The sequence below is a fragment of the Nomascus leucogenys genome, chromosome 19 (genome assembly GCF_006542625.1).
Source record: "Nomascus leucogenys isolate Asia chromosome 19, Asia_NLE_v1, whole genome shotgun sequence".
NCBI lineage: Eukaryota > Metazoa > Chordata > Mammalia > Primates > Hylobatidae > Nomascus > Nomascus leucogenys.
In genome coordinates, this window is record NC_044399.1 from 76,978,736 (window position 1) to 76,992,743 (window position 14,008).

At 47.1% G+C, this 14,008-nt stretch overlaps 1 protein-coding gene across 5 annotated transcripts in view; it reads left to right on the plus strand.

The window, feature by feature from the left end:
• Nucleotides 1-14,008, plus strand: part of VPS53 (VPS53 subunit of GARP complex) — a 188,095-nt gene that overhangs the window by 136,574 nt on the left and 37,513 nt on the right. For all 5 annotated transcript variants that reach the window (XM_030800063.1, XM_030800062.1, XM_030800064.1 and 2 more), the window contains 2 exons: nt 7,851-8,093; nt 10,040-10,187. In XM_030800063.1, coding sequence (XP_030655923.1) covers nt 7,851-8,093; nt 10,040-10,187 — 391 coding nt within the window. The remainder of the gene's footprint in view (nt 1-7,850; nt 8,094-10,039; nt 10,188-14,008) is intronic.

Sequence of the window (14,008 nt, forward strand, 5' to 3'; positions counted from 1 at the left end):
ATGATTGACAAATGGTGATTTTTCTTTTTTTTTTTTGAGGCAGAGTCTTGCTCTGTTGCCCAGGCTGGAGTGCAGTGACACAATCTCTGCTCCTAGGTTCAGGTGATTCTCCTGCCTCAGCCTCCCAAGTAGCTGGGATTACAGGTGCTCGCCACCATGCCCAGCTAATTTTTTTGTATTTTTAGTAGAGACGGGGTTTCACCATGTTGGCCAGGCTGGTTTGGAACTCCTGACCTCGAGTGATCTGCCCACCTCGGCTTCCCTAGATGTTGAGATTACAGGCATGAGCTGCCGCGCCCAGTCAAATGGTGATTTTTCTAGCTATATCATTTATTCTGCGTTTATCAGTTGGCATTCTACTTTAGAAAAGCTTTCCCTTTTCCCCCTTACATCTATGTCAGCGTGGACTCACGGATTTTTATATTTTATTCAGTAGGTTGTAGGCATCACTATCTCTTTTATTTTTACTTTATTTTGGAATAAATGTATACCTACAGGAAAATTTCACAAATAGTACAGATTTCTTATGTTCCCCTTCACCCAACTTCCCCTGATGTTGACATCTTATATAACCACAGCAGAGTTGTCAAAACTGGCAAGTTAACATTGGTACAGTACTATTTAATAACCTGCACCCTGTATTTGAACTTCACCAGTTTTTCCATTAGTGTCTGTTTTTCCTTCCAGGATTTGTCATTACTTTAGTACTCAAATTGTCCCTGACTTGGCCAGTGGGAGCCTCTTTAAGCTGGCTCTTCATCCTTTTTACATGCCACTATCATTTTTTGAGCACCTCCTTCCTCTCTGGCACAACAAAATATACTAGGCTTGTCCTGTACTTTTGTATCCCAGCCCTGGAGTCATCCATTTCCCCAGGCATTTCTTGTTTCTTTGGTGGAGGATGACATTTAGAAACCAAGTATGCTCATTGCCGCTCGGTGTCATTGCTTCCAGATTGCCTTGGCTGAGAGAGCTAAGAAATGTATGTGTGTATAAACATAGGTGTATATGCCTCTATAGCTGTGTGTGCACCTGCTTCTATATTAGAACCTGTGCATTTTATGCCGATGCCTTCAATTCTAATCTTACACCACAGGGTTTATTTTAGCCTCTCCCGTTCAACGTTGGCAACTGCCTTCTACGACAGTGAGAAATTTGGGTCCTAGCATGCTCAATATATTTACTTATTTGCTCAATTTGCCTGTATGTAACCCATCTCCCAGCTGTGCTCCAGCCACTCCCCAGCCCCACTGGCCACACCAGAGCAACATCCTCAGCCCCAGCAAAAGGGAAGAGGAAGGGGTGCAAATTAGTGTGAGTACCCTTGAATTAAGAAGCTCTAGGGTCGCCGGGCGCGGTGGCTCACGCTTGTAATCCCAGCACTTTGGGAGGCCGAGGCGGGCGGATCACGAGGTCTGGAGATCGAGACAGGTGAAACCCGTCTCTAAAAAAAAAAAAGTAGCCGGGGGTGGCGGGGCTGTAGTCCAGTACCGGAGAGGCTGAGGGGGAATGGCGTGAACCGGGATGCGGAGCTTGCAGTGAGCGAGATCGGCCACTGCACTCCAGCCTGGCGACAGAGCGAGACTCGTCAAAAAAAAAAAAAAAAAAAAAAAAAAAGTCTAGGTCGCGGGCGGTGGCTCACGCTGTAATCCAGCACTTTGGGAGGCCGAGGGGGGGATCACGAGGTCAGGAGATCCAGACCATGGTGAAACCCCGTCTGTACTAAAAATACAAAAAATTAGCCATGTGTGGTGGCGGGCGCCTGTAGTCCCAGCTACTCGGAGAGGCTGAGGCAGGAGAATGGCGTGAACCCGGGAGGCGGAGCTTGCAGTGAGCCGAGATTACGCCACTGCACTCCAGCCTGGGCGACAGAGCGAGACCCCGTCTCAAAAAAAAAAAAAAAAAAAAAAAAATCTCTAGGGTCGGGCATGGTTGCTCATGCCTGTAATCCCAGCACCCTGGGAGGCTGAGGCAGGTGGATGGCTTGAGCTCAGGAGTTTGAGACCAGCCTGGGTGACATGACAAAACCCTGTCTCTACAAAAAAAAGCCCACAAAAATTAGCCAAGTGTGGTAGCGTGCACCTGTAGTCCCAGCTACTCAGGAGGCTGGGGTGGGAGGATTGCTGGAGCCTGGGAGGCAGAAGTTGCAGTAAGCTGTGGTCGTGCCACTGCACTCCAGCCTGGGTGACCCTGTCTCAAAAAAAAAAAAGTTACCTAACTTTCTGGGGATCTTCAGCTGCCTTAACCTTGCTCACCTGCCTTGTCATTTTCTGGCTACTGTCTTTCTCTCCCTGTGCCTCACTGCTTGACATTCCAATTAGAATATTGTTTCTGTGAATGCTGACTGTAGGCCCACCAGAGAAATGGCCTTGGAATATTGTTTCTGTGAATGCTGACTGCAGACCCACCAGAAAAACAGCCTTGGCCATCCATGGATAAACCCAGTCTGCAATGGCATATTTTTTCTCCTCACTTTAGTTTTTCCCTCTACTGATACCACTCTGCAACAGTCTTCATTCCTAGGGCATGTAATTTATCAATGGAACTCCCAGCAGTATTTGGGGAAGGAGGTATTTCCTTCCTTCTCCCTTCCCCTCCCCTCCCCTCCTCCCCTCCCCTCCCTCCTCCCCTCCCCTCCCCTCCCCTCCCCTCCCCTCCCCTCGCCTCCCCTCCCATTCGACAGTGTCTTGCTCTGTTGTCCAGGCTGGAGTGCAATGGTGGCATTATAGCACACTGTAAACTCAAACTCCTGGGCTCAGATGATCCTCCTCCCTCAGCCCCCCAAGTACTGGAACCACAAGCACACACCACCATGCCTAACTAATTTGTTTATTTTTTTAGAGATAGGGATTTCACTTTGTTGCCCACACTATTCTCAAACCCCTGGCCTCCTCCTAGCCATGCGTGGTGATGGACGCCTGTAGTCCCAGCTACTTGGGAGGCTGAGGCAGGAGAATTGCTTGAGCCTGGGAGGTTGAGGCTGCAGTGAGCCATGATCGTGCCACTGCACTTTGTCCTGGGTGACAAAGCAATACTCGGTCTCAAAAAAAAAAAAAAAGAAATGTGATCAGATTGGATCATGTATTCAAAACTAATGAGCCTTATGCATTCCCATTGGGGTAACTTATATTCTTCTGTTCTGCGAAATACTGGCTACTGATTTTCTAATGTCTCATGTGGCATCAAAGCATGCTGATGCAGAGTGAAAGATGGAAGGGAGGGGAAGTTTTCCCCAACTGGTTTATTTCTCATCCACTTGAAAGAACAATGTCAGAAGTAACCGAGTAGACATCCTGTAGAAATTCTACAAAGTAGATCTTTAGAGTTTTTTGAAGTGAACATTTTCTTTATGCTGTATGATCATAATTAATTTATAATCTTAGTCATTGGGTTGGCTCTGAAATAGGAAGCAAGTAAGTAAGTATCCACCTTCTAGGGGAACAGGTGAGTGATGAAAGTAGAAGCACATCAGAGTCGGCCAGCACGGTGGCTCACGCCTGGAAGCACATCAGAGTTGGCTGGGCGCGGTGGCTCATGCCTGTAATCCCAGCACTGTGGGAGGTTGAGGTGGGCGGATCACGAGGTCAGGAGTTCAAGACCAGCCTGGCCAAGATGGTGAAACCCCATCTCTACTAAAAAAAAAAAAATGCAAAAATTAGCCGGTTGTGGTGGCACGTGCCTGTAGTCCCAGCTACTCAGGAAGCTGAGGCAGTAGAATCACTTGAACCCGGGAGGCGGAGGTTGCAGTGAGCTGAGATCACACCACTGCACTCCAGCCTGGACAACAGAGTGAGACTCCATCTCCAAAAAAAACAACAAAAAAACAAAAACAAAAACAAAAAAACCCATGTCAGAGCTCTGGTCCCTGATTTGGTTGGCACTATCGATTTAGAGATCAGAATCTCATAAGAAGACCCCAGGGGAATCTTTTGCCTTCTGTTCCATGTTCTCCTCCACTGCACCAGCCTCCATTCCGTTTCCACCTTCCCACCCTCCATTCCCATCCCCTAGGAACAAAGTGTGGAGGTTGATTAGCTAAGTATGTATTGAGCACTAGCATGAAGCTTCACTCCATTCATTAGCCTGACGGGCGGGCTGGGGGCAGCAGAACCAGCATAAACGTCATCCCTCCTCTCAGGGAGCTTGTGTTCACAGGCACGAAACAGATGATTCTACCTCCTTCGCCTTTTGTGCCAACTTCAGTTTATAGAGTTGACTGGCTGGAGTGCTGTCTCAAGAAGGATTCTGGAATCACAAGAGATATCAGTGAAAAAAGGAGCTCCTTGTTGATTAGCATTGCCTGCCGTGGCCCAGGATGAGAGAAGATAGGTTATTTCTTGAATATATGGCATCCTCACACTGTCTAGTAAAGTGTCAAATAAAGTGTTGGTGGGTGACAGATGATAGAAGTTGCAGCTGGTGCAGGTGAGACCTGGATGAGCTTGAAAGGGGAGTGGACGTGTGGCGGGAGAACGTGTTGGCCAGGACATCACATAGGCACAGGCCAAGTGACCGGGAGGGGGCCAGCAGGGGAGCCATTGCGAGGAACCTCTGGCTGGAGTGTTGGGTCAGCTGTGGAGGAGAGGTGGGAGATTCAATGGAAAAGTGAGGCAGGAGAGGTTATGAGGAACAAGGGTGGTGGCCATTGAAACTTTCCAAGGTCAACTAACAAGATCCTTCCCTGCTTTCTCACTACCACCACAGACAGAGACCTAGCTAGCCTAGGCCAGAAGCTCTTTGAGGGCAGAGTGGTTGTATCTGGATATAATAGACTTTCTTTCTTTTTCTTTTTCTGTCTTTTTTTTTTTTTTTTTTTTTTTTTTTTTTGAGACAGGTTTCACTCTTGTTGCCCAGGCTGGAGTGCAATGGCACCATGTCGGCTCACTGCAACCTCCGCCTTCCAGGTTGAAGTGATTCTCCTACCTCAGCCTCCCGAGTAGCTGAGACGACAGGCGCCTGCCACCACGCCCGGCTAATTTTTTGTATTTTTAGTGAAGACGGGGTTTCTCCATGTTGGTCAGGCTGGTCTTGAACTCCGGACCTCAGGTGATCCGCCCGCCCTGGCTTCCCAAAGTGCTGGGATTACAGGTGTGAGCCCCCACGCCGGGCCTATAGACTTTCAATAACAAAAGCCTTTGAGTAAAATGTCAATTTTCTCCTGTTCCTGCTAATTGATTTTCATGCACGTCCATGTGAAGAGACCACCAAACAGCCTTTGTGTGAGCAATAAAGCTTTTAATCACCTGGGTGCAGGCGGGCTGAGTCCGAAAAGAGAGTCAGCAAAGGGTGGTGGATTATCGTTAGTTCTTATAGGTTTTGGGATAGGCGGTGGAGTTAGGAGCAGTGTTTTGGGGGGCAGGGGGTGGATCTCTCAAAGTACATTCTCAAGGGTAGGGAGAATTACAAAGAACTTTCTTAAGGGTGGGGGAGATTACAAAGTACCTTCTTAAGGGTGGGGGAGATTACAAAGTACCTTCTTAAGGGTGGGGGAGATTACAAAGTACCTTCTTAAGGGTGGGGGAGATAACAAAGTACATTGATCAGTTAGGGTGGGGCAGGAACAAATCACAATGGTGGAATGTCATCAGTTAAGGCTATTTTTACTTCTTTTGTGGATCTTCAGTTACTTCAGGCCATCTGGATGTATACGTGCAAGTCACAGGGGATGCGATGGCTTGGTTTGGGCTCAGGGGCCTGACATTGATGGTATGTGTGGTTCTTGTCTTTTTCTTCCTTACCATTATATAAATACATTTTTAAAACACAGCTGGATTCCTGTAGCCTTAAACAGCAACCTAAAAAGATGCAACATGTCAGGAGTGGTGGGAACCCTTCCCATTCTTCACACAGCACAGCTGTGCACACAGCAGTTACTGCAACTCTGCTGGATCCTCACAGGTGATGATGCAATTCCACGAAACAATTACAGGGATGTTTGAATGGGAAATGGGAGAAAAAATGCAACTCTCATCCCCACTGTGGCCTGAGGCAAGTCTGGAGCTGCTCATACCGTTTTGGTTTTTTTTTTTTTTTTTTTTTTTCTGGATATCAAGTCTTGCTCTGTCGCCCAGGCTGGAATGCAGTGGTTTGAGCTCGGCTCACAACAGCCTCCACCTCCCGAGTTCAGGTGATTCTCTGCCTCAGGTCTCAGCCTTCCAAGTAGCTGGGATTACAGGCATGCGCCACCACACCCAGCTAATTTTTTTTTTTTTTTTGAGACAGAGTCTTGCTCTGTTGCCCAGGCTGGAGGGCAGTGGTGCAGTCTCGGCTCACTGCAAGCTCCGCCTCCTGGTTCACGCCATTCTCCTGCCTCAGCTTCCCAAGTAGCTGGGACTACGGGTGCCCGCCATCATGCCCGGCTAATTTTTTTTTTGTATTTTTAGTAGAGACGGGGTTTTCCCGTGTTAGTCAGGGTGGTCTCGATCTCCTGACCTTGTGATCTGCCCACCTCGGCCTCCCAAAGTGCTGAGATTACAGGCATGAGCCACCGCGCCCGGCCCACACCAGGCTAATTTTTGTATTTTTAGTAGAGACGGGGTTTTGCCATGTTGGCCAGGCTGGTCTCGAACTCCTGGCCTCAAGTGATCCGCCTGCTTCGGCCTCCCACAGTGCTGGGATTACAGGCATGAGCCACCACGCCCTGCCCATACCCTCTCTTTTCCTAAGATTTTTTTATACCTTTGATTCTGGAAGTTCTAAGAAAAAACTACATTGGAGAAGAAAGAAACCATTATAATACATTTCACAGTTTCTCTTTGTTTAGGCATCTATCTCTTGGGCACATTTAGGTTCGTGATGTCTAAATATGTGCTGACATCATAACCTTTTTGTTTTTAGGAAGTAGAGTGCTTAAAGGCTTGAAGCTTAGAGCCAGGTTGCTTAGTTTTTAATCCTGGCTCTCTTGTTTTCTAGCTGTATTACTCTGGACAAGGTACTCAGCTTTTCTGTACTTAACTCTTTGAAAATGAGGATAGTAATATTACGTACTATGTAAGTTTATTGTAAAAAGTAAATGAGCTGGGCGCGGTGGCTCACACCTGTAATCCCAGCACTTTGGGAGGCCAAGGTGGGTGGATCACCTGAGGTCAGGAGTTCGAGACCAGCCTGGGCAACATGGTAAAACCCTGTCTCTACTGAAAATAAAAGTTAGCTGGGCATGGTGGCATGCGCCTGTAGTCCCAGCTACATGGGAGGCTGAGGCAGGAGAATTGCTTGAACCCTGAAGGTGGAGGTTGCAGTGGGCCAAGATCGCGCCGCTGCACTCCAGTCTGGGCCAACAGAGCAAGACTCTGTCTCAAAAAAATAAAAGGAAATGAAGTTCAATGAGATGCATATAAAGCACGGACATAATACCTGGTGCATCATAAGTGTTCAGAAAACGATCATTGTCATTATTTAGGGTTTTCCTTTGTGGAGGGGTAAACGGTACTAATACGATAGAAGGATCAGTTTCTTACTTTAGTATTGGAGTCTAGGCTCAGCTCTGCCACAAACTTTGTGATAAACTTTCTAGGACTTAATTTTCTCATCTTTTAGCGGGACCAATAATACCCTATCTTGCTTACAGGGGTTTGGAGTCCAATATGATAATGCAATGCCTTGAAAAGTATAAAGCACAAATGTCAATTGATTTAGAGATTAGAATCTCATATGTCAGATTTTATTACTGCTGTCGTAGGAGTGGTGGTGGTAGTGAACGATGATGTTGATGAAAATCGATCCGATTTTAAGTTTTAAACGCAGTAGGAATGATTACTTGTGGCAGTAGTTTATGTACATTGCAAACGAGCACATTTACTTTACTTTTCTTGAAGTAAAATAACATTTTTGTTTTTTTTTTTTCCTCCTAGGAACCTCGGAGAGCTGATAGATCGGTTTGTGGCTGATTTCAAAGCCCAGGGGCCACCTAAGCCCAACACTGATGAAGGGGGTGCCGTGCTCCCCAGCTGTGCCGACCTCTTTGTCTACTACAAGAAGTGCATGGTGCAATGCTCTCAGCTCAGTACTGGGGAGCCCATGATCGCCCTGACCACCATTTTCCAGAAGTACCTCCGAGAATACGCCTGGAAAATCCTCTCTGGCAACCTGCCCAAGTGAGTCCTGTTCTTCGTAGTCTGAGTGGTGTCAAGTAGACCTAAATATGGGAATCATAAGGAAATCCACTCTGAAGTTGTTGACTGAACCACCAGGAGTATCAAGGAAGAAGGCCCGCTTCCTGAGTTCCCGAGGGCCTGAAGCTGTTTCCTCTCTGACATTCCACAGCCGATCACGAGCATCAGAGGAAATGTCCACACTGGCTGCCCACATGGGCACATCTTACCACGGTAGACTCAGGAACCAGTCCCATTGTAGCCCTGTTTAATTTCCATGGATTCACACACAAAGAAAGTGAGGTTGTGGTGGACATAACTGATAAATAGCTTAAGCAGTTTCACCCAAGCCTCTCGGTGAGATGCTGCTGCGGAGTGATGGGTGGGAGGAACGAATCTGCTTTTTCCTCATTCCCAGTAGGTTCCAAGTCCCTCTTGTGGTGCACACTTCCTGCCTAATGTTTCAGATGCGGTAGGACTGGGGGCAGCCGAGGCAGGAGGATCACTTGAGGTCAGGAGTTTGAGACCAGCCTGGCTAATATGGTGAAACCCCATCTCTACTAAAAATACAAAAATCAGCTGGGTGTGGTGGTGCATGCCTGTAGTCCCAGCTGCTCAGGAGGCTGAGGCAGGAGAATCACTTGAACCCGGGAGGCGGAGGTTGCACTGAGCCAAGATTGTGCCACTGCCTCCAGCCTGGGTGTTGCAGGGAGACTCTGCCTAAAAAAAAAAAAAAATTATGTATAATCTCACTACCCAAAGAAAACATAACTCTTTGGTATATATTTTTCCATTCTTGATAGATACATAATGTGTGTGGTCTGCGTGCTTTTGTTTGTTTGTGTCACAGAATTGGGGCTATACTGCTTATAGCTTTATTCCCTGCAGCTACCGTTGAACTTCATCCTGGGAGCATTTTCCCACGTGTATTAGTCAGCGTCTCAACGGGAAAAAAATGGCATACTCAGCTGGGATTATGTCCGTAAAGAGACTGTTCACAGAAGTGGGGGCAAGGTGAAAGGAACCAACAGAGGATTCCGAAGCATCCAGATATGAGTGGGTAGTGGTTACTACCATAGAACTCACTCAGGAGCTGGGGCTGCCCCAAAAACCTGTAGTCACAGGAGGATGTGTGATGGGTTTTGGCCCTTGAGACACTTAGGGCCTTGGGCAGGAAGCATGTCTTTTTTTTTTTTTTTTTGAGACAGAGTCTTGCTCTGTTGCCCAGGCTGGAGTGCAGTGGCGCCATCTCGGCTCACTGCAAACTCCGCCTCCCGGGTTCACGCCATTCTCCTGCCTCAGCCTCCCGAGTAGCTGGGACTACAGGTGCCCGCCACCACGCCTGGCTAATTTTTGTTTTTGTATTTTTAGTAGAGACGGGGTTTCACCGTGTTAGCCAGGATGGTCTCGATCTCCTGACCTTGTGATCTGCCTGCCTCGGCCTCCCAAAGTGCTGGGATTTCAGGCGTGAGCCACCGCGCCCGGCCTGGAAGCATGTCTTAACATTCGCTTATGTACTCCTCCACAAGCACACATAAGTCCCAGTGCAGACTTTTCTTAACTGAAAGAAACAGGGTAGGTAACCACCTTTCGTGCTCCACGTGGTCCTAAATGAGTTCTGCACATCAGGAGATTCCAAGCTAAAGAGAGGACAGCTCAGCAGCCTTCCCTTTGGATATTAGACCATCCTAGTTAATGTGACTAATGACTGGCTGATGATTCAGATTAACTAAAATAGGAATCATCTCTTCCTATTTCTGATGGTGAGAGAATCTAAACAGATGATAGTCAAGGTAAGGTCAGTAGGAAAAGGACTCATTGTATGTGGATTGATTTGGGCCATGTCCAGCCTTTACTTCCCCCTTTTCTTTGTCTTGAAATATGTAGTTTCCAGTTCAGGAAGCAAATTAGAAATTCCAGGCTGACTTGTTCCTTTTCCTTTTCCTCAGAACCACAACCAGCAGTGGAGGGCTGACCATCAGCAGCCTCCTCAAGGAAAAGGAGGGCTCAGAAGTAGCCAAGTTCACTCTGGAGGAGCTCTGCCTCATCTGTAGCATCCTGAGCACGGCAGAGTACTGTCTGGCCACCACCCAGCAGGTGAGCCGCCCTGGCTGCCCACTCACCACCTCCTTTTCCTGAACCCTCTGGCTGCGTCGCTCGGCGAGTGAGAATATACATCCTAACATGGCCACAGACGACCTTGGGTGAGACCAGTTGGCCTGCCACAGAGGAAAACTCACTATCCAGCCATAAGGCTGCTCAGGCAGCTGTCTTACAGAAAGGCCTTGTTAAAAGAAGACTGGGCAAGAAAGTAGGACTGGTCACCTCCCTGGAGTTGTGTAAGCTCCTCAAAGGGCATGACCTGTTAAAAGTAGGTCAGTAGCACTCCAACCCATATGAGAAAAGCAGTAACAAGCTTGTCTGTACTAGGACCCAGCCTTTGGTGATGATGAGTCACAGCCAGTTATTCCATGCTCAGAAGTGTTACTAAGTTAAGCAGAATCCTTTGGGCTTTTATGTGTCTTCTGAAATTTACATGGCATTTTCAATCTGCCTAAACAAATGGCCATTCTTTGGGATGCTGACGTTCAGGAACTGGGGGACAGGAAAGGGTGATGCCTCTGCTGGAGGCCCCCACATGGCCATAGTTCAGCAACTGATGGAGCAGAAGGAAGACCCAGAATAACCTTTGATTCAGCCTTAAACATGGAATTAGAAATCCTTTTCACACTTGGTCTGGGATTCCCCTGAGGCCAAGAGAAAGAAAGTAATTTGGAAAGGTTCTGCTCTTCTACCCACTTTGTATTTATAATTTACAGATGCCTAGACCACAAGAAGACAGTCATAGATGATAGTTCAGACAGCACAGCTTGGAGCTCCTGTGTGCCAGGGCAACAATACAGCAGGTCAAATAGGAAGTGTGTCCACAGAGGCCCCTCAGTGTCACGTAAGCCAGCCAGAGGCAGAGGCAGCAGCACGCTCTGCCTGGGGACCTGGTCGTGTTGAGTTGCGAAGGTCATGACCTTCCAGGGTTTGGCCTTGGAGCCACAGAGCAGTCCGTTTAGCCCCAGGCCACTCCCCGGGTAAGATGGCACTATCTGTAAGGACCTCCAAGGCAGGGGTTCCAGAGTTCTTTCATGAAGAAACACTGTTTAACTATTTTGGGCGTGCACAGAAAGAAATACATACATGTAAATATGCTATTTTAAAGGTAAAATAACCATAGTATTAAAAAAAAAAGATCCCTTTTAATCCCATCATCCTCAAATAATCATATTAGCAATTTGGGGTATTTTTTCAATCGTTATTCATAGACATAGTTTTGTATGTTACAATCTTAATTCACTGTTATATCCCTTTATTGTTAGTGTCATACACAGTATTAGCATTTCTCCTGCCATTATAATGATAGTAATAATCATAACTATCATTACAGGGTCATTATTACTATCATGGTTTATGGCCACATAATATTTCTCTTTAAGGGACTATACCGTAAATTATTTATTTATTCATTTATTTTGAGACAGAGTCTTGCTCTGTCTCCCGGGCTGGAGTGCAGCGGCCACGATCTTGGCTCATTGCAGCCTCCGCCTCCCGGGTTCAAGCAGTTCTTCTGCCGCAGCCTCCTGAGTAGCTGGGATTATAGATGCCGCCACCACCCCCGGCTAGTTTTTTTTTTTTTTTTTTTTTTTTTTAGTAGAGACGGGGTTTCACCATCTTGGCCAGGCCGATCTCCAACTCCTGACCTTGTGATCCACCTGCCTCGGTCTCCCAAAGTACTGGGATTACAGGCGTTAGCCACTGCGCCCGGCCTTATACCATAAATTATTTAGCAGTATCCCTGATCATTGTTTATGCTGCTTCAAATTTTGCTTTTTTTTTTTTGAATCTGAGTCTCTCTCTGTCGCCCAGGCTGGAGTGCAGTGGCGCAATCTCGGCTCACTGCAAGCTCCGCCTCGCAGGTTCACGCCATTCTCCTGCCTCAGCCTCCCGAGTAGCTGGGACTACAGGCTCCCATCACCACGCCCGGCTAATTTTTTTTATTTTTAGTAGAGATGGGGTTTCACTGTGTTAGCCAGGATGGTCTCGATCTCCTGACCTTGTGATCTGCCCGTCTCGGCCTCCCAAAGTGCTGGGATTATAGGCGTGAGCCACCGTGAGTAGCTGGGACTACAGGCACCCACTACCACGCCCAGCTAATTTTTTGTATTTTTAGTAGAGACAGGGTTTCACTGTGTTAGCCAGGATGGTCTCGATCTCCTGACCTCATGATCCAGCCGCCTTGGCCTTCCAAAGTGCTGGGATTATAGGTGTGAGCCACCGTGCCCAGCCAAAATTTTGCTTTTATAGATAATCCTGGCAGGGTACAGTGGCTCACACCTGTAATCCTAGCATTTGGGGAGGCCAAGGCAGAAGGATCGCTTGAGGCCAACAGTCCAAGACCAGCCTGGGCAACATAGTGAGATCTGGTCTTTACAAAAAATTTAAAAATTAGTTGAGTGTGGTGGCACACACATGTCTGTGGTCTCAGATACTTGGGAAGCCGAGGTTGGAGGATCACTTGAGCCTGGGAGGTCAAAGCTGCAGTGAGCCATGATCATACCACTGCACTCCAGCCTGGGTGACAGAGTGAGACCCTGTCTCTAAAAAAAAAAAAAGATAATCCTTACAAAGAATGTCTTTCTGAATATAGCATCTTAAATGTTTTGCATTAGTTTTCTAGAACAGACTCTTAAAAGTTCTAGAAATAAGTTGAAGACCATTTTGATGACTGATGATACAAGTAGCCAATTATTTTTTATTTAGTGAAAATTGTTTTTATTGATTATAAAAGTAATACATTCTTAGCACCTTTATTGTGGTCTCTAAATACGATTTTCCACTAAAATAAACCAGAGATTCCTGGAGAAATGACTAATTCCAGGTCAAGGGCAGGAAATGTACAGGATGAACCAGAACATCATGTTATACAAAAAGCAAGAAAAATATCAAAGACTATTAGTGTCATCTCAAGAGGACCCAGGGAGATATAGTGGGTTGAAGTGTCCCCCCAACCCCAAAATATGTCCCAGTCCTAGGCCTTGGGACCTGTAAATGTGACCTTATCTTGGTAAATGTAATTAAGTATCTCAAGATGAGATGGTCCTGGATTTAGGGTTGTCGGGGGCCGTTATCTAATGACTGTTGTCCGTAGAAAGGAGAGAGAAATTGAACACACAGAAATACAGGGACGAAGGCCGTGGGAAGGAGGCAGAGGCTGGAGTCAGACTTCTATGAACCAAGGGACATCAAGGATTGCCAGCAAACACCTGAAGCTAGAAGAGAGGTGTGAATAGTTTCTTCCTCAGAACCTCCAGAAGAGTGGGGGCGTGGTGGCTTATGCCTATAATCCCAACACTTTGGGAGGCTGAGGAGGGTGGATCACTTGAGGTCAGGAGTTTAAGACCAGCCTCATCAACATGGCAAAACCCCGTCTCTACTAGAAGAATACAAAAATTAGCCGGGTGTGGTGGCTTCTCACTTGGCGGTCTCATTCCCCAAGCCTCAGGTCCCCGCTTCAGTATTGCCTCCTCAGAGAGCCCCTCCTTGACCACCCTCCTTCAGCAGAGAGGCCCTCCTGGCCACCCCCCTTCAGTAGGAGCTCCCTTATTCCAGCACTGCCAAATGTCTTTCCTAACACCACAAAACCGAAGTTACATCTCGGCTGGCTTACTTCCTTATTATCTGGCTCCCCCATTAGTTTTAAGTTATGCCAGAAAGAGTCTACTCTGTTCACCTCTGTTCATTAGCACCAAATACAATGCCTGGTACATAATAAGTGCTTAATAAAGATCTCTTGAAGGAATAAAAGAACCCACTCTTGAGATAATGGCATTAATCCATGATGAGTCCAGAGCCCTCATGACCTAATACCT